The 10,698-nt window shown below is 39.6% G+C and overlaps 1 protein-coding gene across 1 annotated transcript; it reads left to right on the top strand.

Moving 5' to 3' along the window:
- Positions 1–3,881: 3,881 nt before the first annotated feature.
- LOC109464135 (glutamate receptor 2-like) lies at positions 3,882–10,299 on the top strand (the record flags this gene model as incomplete). The annotated part of the gene is made up of 8 exons (XM_019761073.1): positions 3,882–3,893; positions 4,151–4,358; positions 5,267–5,404; positions 6,613–6,737; positions 7,672–7,839; positions 8,737–8,910; positions 9,352–9,456; positions 10,092–10,299. Coding segments are annotated over exons 1-8 (1,138 nt in total), but the record flags the coding sequence as incomplete, so codon positions are not given.
- Between the last annotated feature and the right edge of the window lie 399 nt (positions 10,300–10,698).

Genomic DNA, 10,698 nt, shown 5'->3' with positions numbered 1-10,698 from the left:
CATCTGAGGAGTTCAAACACGTACAATTCCAAAACCAAAGACGATATTCCAAAACGGTTTGCTGTTCTGGAATACTTGTGTCATACCATTTCTAACGATGCCAAACTATTTCTTCCTATGACTTTTGTTACCCTAACCATAGCCCAAACCCTAAACAAAACGTGATCATTGACTTATTGCCATAGCGTCATCTGAAAACTTCAAACACGTATAATTCCAAAACCAAAGACGATATTCCAAAACGGTTTGCTGTTCTGGAATACTTGTGTCATACCCTTTCTAACGATACCAAACTTTTTTGTTCTAGAACTTTCGGTTACCCTAACCCTAACCCAAACCCTAAGCATAACATGATCATTAACTTTTCACCATAGCGTCATCTGAAAAGTCAAACACGTACGATTCCAAAACCAAAGACGATATTCCAAAACGGTTTGCTGTTCTGGAATACTTGTGTCATACCCTTTCTAACGATACCAAACTTTTTGGTTCTAGAACTTTAGGTACCCTAACCTAACCAAACCCTAAGCATAACATGATCATTAACTTTTACCATAGCGTCATCTGAAAAGTTCAAACACGTACAATTCCAAAACCAAAGACGATATTCCAAAACTGTTTGCTGTTCTGGAATACTTGTATCATACCCTCTTTACGATACCAAACTATTACTTCCTAGGACTTTCTGTTACCCTAACCCTAAACCCAAACCCAAAGCATAACATGACCATTAACGTTTTACCATAGCGTCATCTGAAAACATCAAACACGTACAATGCCAAAACAAAAGACGATATTCCATAACGGTTTGCTGTTCTGGAATAGTTGTTTCATATCCTTTCTAACGATACCAAACTATTACTTCCTAGGACTTTCTGTTACCCTTACCCTAACCCAAACCCTAAACAAAACATGATCATTAACTTATTGCCATAGCGTCATCTGAAAACATCAAACACGTACAATTCCAAAACCAAAGACGATATTCCAAAACGGTTTGCTGTTCTGGAATACTTGTGTCATACTCTTTCTAACGATACCAAACTTTTTCGTTCTAGAACTTTTCGGTTACCCTTTAAGCATAACATGATCATTAACTATTCCCCATAGGGTTATCTGTAAAGTTCAAACACATACAATTCCTAAACCAAAGACGATATTTCAAAACGGTTTGCTGTTCTAAAATTGTTGTGTCATATCATTTCTAACGATACCAAACTATTACTTCTTAGGACTTTCTGTTACCCTAACCCTAACCCAAACCCAAAGCATAACATGATCATTAACGTTTTACCATAGCGTCATCTGAAAACATCAAACACGTACAATTCCAAAACCAAAGACGATATTCCAAAACGGTTTGCTGTTCTGGAATTTTTGTGTCATACCCTTTCTAACGATACTAAACTTTTCCGTTCTAGAACTTTCGGTTACCCTAACCCTAAGCATAACATGATCATTAACGTTTTACCATAGCGTCATCTGAAAAGTTCAAACACGTACAATTCCAAAACCAAAGACGATATTCCAAAACGGTTTGCTGTTCTGGAATACTTGTCTCATACCCTTCCTAACGATACCAAACTATTTCTTCCTAGGACTTTTTGTTACCCTAACCCTAGCCCAAACCCTAAACAAAACGTGATCATTGACTTATTGCCATAGCGTCATCTGAAAACATCAAACCAAACAATTCCAAAACCAAAGACGATATTCCAAAACGGTTTGCTGTTCTGGAATAGTTGTGTCATACCCTTTCTAAAGATACCAAACTATAACTTCCTAGGACTTTCTGTTACCCTAACCCAAACTCAAAGCATAACATGATCATTAACGTTTTACCATAGCGTCATCTGAAAACATCACATACAATTCCAAAACCAAAGACGATATTCCAAAACGGTTTGCTTTTCTGGAATACTTGTGTCATACCCTTTTTAACGAAACCAAACTTTGGCTTTGTAGGACTTTCGGTTACCCTTACCCTAAACTTACCATTACACGATTATTAAATTTTTACCATAGCGTCATCTGAAAACTTCAAACACGTACAATTCCAAAACCAAAGACGATATTTCAAAACGGTTTGCTGTTCTAGAATACTTATTTCATACCCCTTTTCAACACTACCAAACTTGTTCTTCCTAGTTTCGGTTACCCTAACTAATACTTGTGCCATACCCTTTCTAACAGTACAAAATTTTTCCTTTCTAGAACATTCGGTTACCCTAACCCTTACTCAAACCCTAAGCATAACATGATTATTACCCTATTACCATAGCGTCACCTGAAAAGTTCAAACGCGTACGATTCCAAAAGAAAAGGGGATATTCCAAAACGGTTTGCTGTTTCGGAATACCTGTGTCATACCTTTTCTAACGATACCAAACTTTTTCTTTCCTAGGCTTTGGTTACCCTAAACCTATCCTAAACCGTTACATAATACGATTCTTAACTTTTTATTAAAGCGTCACCTGAAAAGTTTTAAAACGTACAATTCCAAAACCAAAGACGATATTCCAAAACGGTTTGCTGTTCTGGAATACTTATGTCATACCTTTTCTAACGATACCAAACTATTACTTCCTAGGACTTTCGGTTACCATAACTTCAACCCAAGCCTTAAACATGGTTCAAGGCTTTCCTCAGAATACTACCAACATTACAGAATGAACTTATAAAACTTAACTACTGCCCATGAAGGGGTTACTAATTATATAGACATAAAAGTTCGCGCCTAATCAATGCACCGCTGAGTATACATAGCACGACTGGGCTTGTTCTACAATGCCGTACACAGTATAGTAGCCATACCTACACAAGACTACATCACAAAGAACACAAACACTACAGGGGGCCACCCCCTCCGATGCATAACACTTAACTGCAAAACCAACATAATCAGGTCCATCTACTTTCCGAGAACTATCACAGAATGGAACGCACTACCCAAACACCTAGTAACAATCTGTTGAGACATTCAAGACGGGGTTTAGCCCAGTCTCACAGATGTTTGTCGGGTATTGCTGGTTGCCGCTATGCACAAATCGCACAAATTTATGTTCTGTTTTGTTGTCATGCACATTCTCATTCACCGCACCCCACCGGCCGCGCCCCAATAGCTGTGCACCCTGGGCGGGATGCCCTAGCTAGGATTTTGCCCAGTACCGTATAGAATAGAATGGAATACATATCTGTAGAATAGAATAGAATACATATCTTTCAGGACATAAGAATTGTTTTAGATGACTATAATCTATGCTTATTGTTTTGTTTCGGTTAAAAACATTACGTGGGCTGTTCACATTGCTTGATAGGGTCCGGGTCATGATTTCCCTACATAAAGGATGTGGTTTCAACGAATATAAGGAAAAGAAACTAGTGTAATATAGCAGTTTTATCATTAAAATGTGCCACAATGCATTCTACTATGAAAATATTAATCATCAACATCTATTATATCAAGTATAAATTGTAGTTTTTTATATTTAGAATGTTTCCAGGCATCACAGAGCGTTTTGGCAATTATTGGACCGACGACTTCGTCACAGGTGAGACATGGGGCTTATTCTGGGCTGTGCCTTTATTGTTACTAGCTAGCGTTCAGTGAACAAGGACGTGCTAATGAAATTAAAAAAAAAACATTGCCTGGTCTTTCTTGTTACAAATGGACTAAATTACCTCTACCTCAATCATTGCATCATTTTTAACATTCTAACACGAATGAAAAAAAAATTATAACTGCACACATTATGATAGCGGTCTCTCAAGAAAAAGAGAACAGAAGAGACTATAATGTGATTAACAGTGGATTAACAGTAAAAAGTTATAATGGGGGGGGGGTAAAATCATCTTTATTTCAATATACAAATATATACAAGATGACTCGTGAAGTACACCTAGGCCAGCCCTTTATCTAATTAAGAGGAGGGCGTAAGGTAAGTAAAATGTAACAAGTAACTGTTTGCATCGGACATTAAACTTTCGATTAAAATTGTATTTCAATTTAAATAGTTCTGGTACTTTGCGTTAGAATGTATTTTATTGTTCCTTGCTCTCTTTCTCTCTTTTTTCTCTATTTCTCAGTCATAAAGACATAAAGGAAAACATTATGTAACCGCGAATGGTAATGTCCTTTAACCTCTAATAGGTAAAAGCTAGCAGTCCTGTGGGCTCCGGACTGTTCTTACCCCACATCGCCCCCGAGGCGTACGACCCAACCCTGCAGAACGCCCAGCAGTACCCGCAGCTGGTCCGCATCTCCTGGCCAAACAGTGTTTTCAGCAAGACGCTTGTCGACCTGCTAGAGCATTTCAGTTGGGACCAAATGAGCGTCTTAGTCTCTGACGATGACTTCGGTAAGATCTTCGAGTCTGTTTTATTTTAACATGCAAACAATGCAAAACATAGTGGTGACGCACTCAAGTAAAATGTTTATATTCATGTCACCACTAGACATAAAATAAAAATTGCATCACAAAACATGGGTATCGTCCAGATAACAAGAGAACAGAGTTTGTTAAGATATAATAAATGAATACAGAAGTATAAATCACTTTTTAAATGGCTTAGTTTCAGAAAGATATAGCTGTGTAATGCTGAGTATTTAAGAGTAGACCTTAGATGAAAATAAAGGTGATCCATTAAGTAGCAGATACACAATAGCACTTTCGGATTGTAAAATTCTGTCGAGGAGGCGTACACGGTTTTGGGTGTATATGGGGTAGTGAAGTATAAAATCAGGAGTCCTTTCGCTTCCGAACCCGCAGCTGCAAGAAGGACTTGTAGAGAGTTTACGGTATGTTGTATGTATCCAGAGCCAAGCTATATCCAGAACCGTGCTCTGGATGGCGTATCTAGAACAGAGCCGGGACCAAACAAAAAATCTTCGTTTTTCCTGTGAATTGGATGGATGGTTGGAATGGGAGGGGGGATGTGGGGGTCCAGAAACGTACCTTATTCTAACCCAAATTATTCAAGGCATAACTAAATAGACACTGTATCTCTAAATAGAAAAAAGACCAACAAACATTCTTATTATAAATAGGAACAAACCATTAACAGTCCTTATACATGAATGGAGACTACTAAACACCAAAGCCATAAAATTTTCACAAACAATGTAATTATGTTTACCAATTAGTTTTACATATATCGAATAGTTTTACCTACTTCCTATTGTTTAATCTGCGCTTTTGGAGTCTATGATACGTTAGAACTATTTTAATCGTTGATAACCATAATACATACGCCTTTCTTTGTGTAGGCACGTATGGCTTGTTGGATTTCCAGCTCCTAGCAGGTCAGATGGGATGGCGCATTCACACCATACAGTCGTTCGACCCAGCAGAAAATGTCGCAGACACTGAAGTTCGCACACAGCTGGAAGTCATCCAAAACACAGGTACATATTACGAGGATACCGTTGTTATTACTTTAAAGAGTAGAATGCACATGTTTTAAACCAGAAAGGTGTTTATGTCCGCAAAATTGCAAGGCACTGCTTACTTGTATATAAGCCGATCAAATACTTTCTCGAAATGATTATCCAACCGATAATTTACGTCAGTCTGAAATCTTGCCTATGCAGCATACTGTTACTTAGTTTGGCTTTTCTGCTTCGTCGAATGGCTGGGAAATTTATTCTCTATATCAATTACATCTTAGGACATCTAAGTAGTTGCTTTAGCTACAAAAGCTGATTTCAAAGTAGGCCAAAACATAATAGAATAAGGTCTTACGGAAAATACTACACGAGGAAAGCGCTCGATTCCCTGGTCTTCCCGGCTAGAGCTAAAGGTTCTGTCCTTGGAAAAGTCATTTTGCACGGCTTTCCTCACTCCATCGGGAGTCCACCCTGTGTAAAATTGGTACCAGACTTTGTTTGGGGAGGTAAAAGGTGGTTTAAGGAAGGTGATGGGCAACGCCCTAGAATAATATACCCAGGACATGGTTTATTTACAGTGCAAACCCTCTATAGCTACCGGCTAAGTAATAGATAGACCATGGGCCAGGCGAGTTGACTGGGATATAGTGTTGCTCCGCCCACAAGGGGACTGCCTGACTCCCGAGGCGGTAGCCGAGGGTGTCAGGTAGTCCCCGAGTGGGTGGGCAACACTATTTCCCAGTAAACGAGCCCAAGCCCATGGTCTATCTGACTTAGAACATGGCCATTTCCCCGAAGTTATCTTTCAAACTTACTCAATATCAAAATTTGTCTTGATTTTGCTTTATAAAGCTTTGTTTAGTGTCACTTTTTGCCTGTTTCAAGAAGTTGTTTGGCTGTCCATCAGATGGACAGCCAAACAACTCCGAGAAAGCTGGTCTGTTTTGGTGATTAGCCTGCACAGAGGGGGGACCTGGTTTCAATTATACCCAAAAAGTGTGGTACTAACTGAAAAGTGTAATACTAATTTTATGCAAATGAGTTTTAGTACCACACTTTTCAGTTAGTACCACACTTTTTTGGATAGTACAACACTTTTTTGCACTATGTGGATATAGACACAGAAAATGAAGGGCTCTCATTAGCTGAGGGGTAGTGGCCATGTTCTAATAAAAAGTTATGCAGCTACCATAACTTACCTATTCTGTGTATATATCACTGTGCAGGAGCCCGTGTTATTATCCTTCACTGTCTGGCATCTTACGCGGCGGAAGTCTTACGACAAGCCAGCTCCATGGACATGACAGGAGAAGGTTGGGCCTGGGTAGTCAGCGACGGGATAACTGGATTTGTAAGTCTCAATTATACTTCCTAGGCAAAGGTATTGTTTTTGCAGCGCTAATTTATATTAGGTTTCTATATCTGTGTTCGAAAGTTAGCGGGCGGAAATTTGGTTTTGCTTGATTGACAATTGTTTGTATTCCTCGGTTTCAAACATTTGGTCATTTTTATTGTCTTGGGATGGTGGGACTACGGTCAACTGCTATGTCAACTTTGTGTATTTAAATGTGAATTGTACCTTTTTGTTGTGTTTCGCTGTTAATATAAGTCATAAACTGAGTGCAGCGTCACACTGTCCTTGTTTTGTTTTGATGTTTTGATGAATAAAAAAAAAAAACATTGGTCACCAGCAGTGTACAAAACGAACTATCGGGCGAGTTCCATTATTTAATTGCATGTCATTCGAGTAATAACGCATGCTACTACGCAATTCATTAACGCAAACTATGTTAACTTATCGAAAGTTTCATATCTCTTCTTTTTCCATTTTTTTTTGTTTGATATCATGGCTGCATTTATCTCTAAACTGGTTTCACAAAAACGATGAGGGTCATCATTCTGAAAAAGATATAATATCACATTATTAGGATGTTAATTTTCATTCTGTCCCTTTCCTAGCCACCTGTGCAGGCTCCGGGTGGGAATGATACAGCGTTTTGAAGATTTTTTAACGCGTTCTTTTAATAGCCGGCCATCCTACAACCAGTCGCAAGAGAAAGGTTCCATCCCTTTGTTTTTGCAGTGGGCGGATTGGAATCTCCTCTCGCTGCTGGTTGTAGGATGGTCGGCTATTAAAAGAACGCGTTAAAAAATCTTCAAAACGCTGATCATTCCCACCCGCCCCGGAGCCTGCACAGGAGGCTATCCTTTTTACTTCCTTTTTGTATGTTTAATAGCCGTTGCCGTACATTGTACTATGTACAATCGTCGTTCTTCTATTACAGCATCTTTTTGATACTGACAATGGGACAGCCATCGTACCAGATTACCTTCGAGGTCTGCTGGGGCCGATTCCTCCTGCTACTAACGGTGCCCGCAGTGCGGAGTTCATGGCGAAGTGGAAAGCGGCGGACCCCGCGGTGTACCCCGGGGCAGGAGGTGCAGATATCGGGGTAAGTGTAACAACTCACAGCATGTCCAAAATTATATCCAGTTGCTTGAGTAACTGCTTTTTGGCGCATCTTATTACCTGGATGTTTAACCGTTATCAAAGAAACTTACAGCATCCTTTTCATATAATGTAGGCATAAAAGATGTCTCTGATTGAGGTCAAGCCCCGTAACATACGACACACGAAGCATTCATTTTATTTATTTTCGTTTTATTTCTTTACTAAGTTCGTTCCGTTCATAGTATAGATTTGAGAAGAAATGGGTTCAACTGTTTACAGTAAATGTTATACACTCACTCACTCACTCACTCACTCACTCACTCACTCACTCACTCACTCACTCACATCACTTAATCCTCTTGCTCTTATATGTTATACAAGTCCACCCGTTTCCTCTCTTAACTGTCAACAAAAAAAGCTGTAGGTGCACCCTTGATAACTGAACTTGCTTCAGTCAAATTGCCTATCGACAGATGTTTCCACGTGATGCCCTTAGTTGCTGTTGTATCGTTTAAAGAATCCCTTGTCCGAAGACATTCACAGATGCAGACAATTACCGGATGTTCTGGAGACCCTCGGGAAGTGTTTATGATTTTCGTAAATTTCCTGGAACTGTCGAGGAATTTTTGGGATATTACACAAGTTCATGAATTCCTCCAGATACCACCCACCATCTCACACACACCCTGTCATCTCGTCATCTTCATACTTAAATTGGAACCTATCATCTGTCATTGTTTCCCAGCCATCATACAACCGAGGCTATTTAACAAGCAGACACACAAACCCAAAGCTGAACAACTAAAACATTATTTGGAGGTAAATACATGTAAGCATGTACGGAAATAGCATGTTTTGGAATGGAAAATTTTTACTTTCTTACGCACAATTCCTGCAGCCGTACACGGCGAGATGGGCAGATGCGGTCCTGGCTCTCGCACAAGCCTTACGGAACCTCCAGACAGACGGCGTCACGGTGACTCCTCAGCCTCTGGACTGTGCCTGTGATGGCGGGGAGTCACAGCCATGGGCAGACGGGCCAACGATGCTGCAGTATCTAAAAGAGGCAGGTGTTAGAATGTGGCATTTCTTCTCTGTAATCTTTTTTTTCAGCATAAAGCACATAAGTAGACTTTTTAATTTCTCACCTTCTTTGTATCAACTGACCTTTAGTCGAATAAAATTGTATCTATAATATATGTAGTTTGTCTGATACAAAGATAACTAAAACATTTTAGTAGCAACAGAGAATACTTACAGAGTTTTTAATTTAAAGCATACCACAATTCAAGTTAGATAAACTATACAGTTCTTGAAGGTTACTTAAATAAGTTTCCCCAATAGCTTTACGACTAAGGTAAAGAAGACGTAGAGTTAACATGAAGACACAAACTGATATTGGGACAAAATTGAAGCTTAATGCATCGAGCATCATTTACAATCATACATGTTCCTAATTCCTAACAGTAAACATGATGCATGGCCTGAGACGAGTAATGGTGTAATGTTTCAGGTGGAGACAGACGGAGTGACCGGTTATATCCGCTTTGACTCGACGGCGGCCCGATTGGACGCGGAGTATAATATCGTTAATTTGAAAAGCGATGGCTGGCATGAGGTAGTGATTTACTAGTTCTATTATATTTTTCATGAAAAAGTCACTGTTCATCACTAGCAGCTTGGTAATATTTAAGGTAGGTATGTTGCATGCGTGAGTATCCCGAAAATGTCCTCAATTTGCGGCCATACGACGATCTTGCGAGTATCGTAAGGCCTGCTTGATCGGGTTCTAAATGACAACACAAACTACGAGTAAGATCCACGTCTCACTAAATGTTGGGGTCATGGCGCATTCGTCGTGGGAGTGAGTAGGATAGGTACAATGTTGAACCTTATGAGGCTAGTTTACACTGTGAGTTTTATGGCAATAAATGGTACTTCCACAGGTCTTGCGCACTGCAAGCAAAGTGTCGTAAAATGAGCGATGTACCGTTTTTTGACCTCACGTTATGCAGATGACGCATGTTGCAGAAAGTTTGTAGTGCCCCCCCGTCTTTTGCATTACGTGACCTCATAACAGACTTCATTTTTAAAAACCAATTCTTGCATTGCAAATTACACTTCAAACTTTCCTCATAAAGTCCTAATCCTTGTGGTTAAAATACGGTTTAAACTTGGCTTCTTCCAACTTCCATTTCAAATTTGGTTCTTGTGTAATTGATCTCCCTCAGTTAATTATCTGTGTTATCCCAGGTCGGTAGTTGGAACCTGTCCACTGGGCTGAACATCCACTCCGATGCAGATATAAGATTCGCGGGTGGGGCGACTGAAGTCGCTCCGTATGTGTCCGACTTAAAGAACAAAACCCTGCGAGTTGTAACCATCGCAGCGGACGGCTTTGTGATGATTTCAAACACCGATGAAAACGGGAAGAACGTAACGGGAAACGACAGATTCACGGGTTAGTCCGTCTTACTCCTCTATTAAAATCTTAGGGCGGCAAAACTAACAAAAGTAGACAGGCAGACATTTTCTAATTTGTTTAAATGATTTAAACATACAATACTCATGACACAGCAAAAAGCCCCCTTCCCCCCAAAAAAAATTCTTAATAGCTTGTATTAAAAACTTAAGGAAAAAAAAGGACTGTGGGTGTTTTTCCACTGTGTCTCAATACTGAATTGGAGGTCATTGGCCCCAAAATAAACAAATTTAATCCATTTAAAGAAAGGACGTGAGAATGAGTAAAAGAAACGTGTTGTTTATGAAGCCAGTAAAACAATCTGTATGAGCAAATCTGTCGGATATAGGCCACGTGTTTTAAACAAGGCTCGGCCGTGCAGTTCGCGTAACTATACTA

This window comes from Branchiostoma belcheri, unplaced genomic scaffold, assembly GCF_001625305.1.
Source record: "Branchiostoma belcheri isolate BF01 breed outbred unplaced genomic scaffold, Haploidv18h27 scaffold133, whole genome shotgun sequence".
NCBI classification, from domain to species: domain Eukaryota; kingdom Metazoa; phylum Chordata; class Leptocardii; order Amphioxiformes; family Branchiostomatidae; genus Branchiostoma; species Branchiostoma belcheri.
Note: the sequence above shows the minus strand (reverse complement) of the source record. Positions and strands in the feature narration are given on the sequence as shown.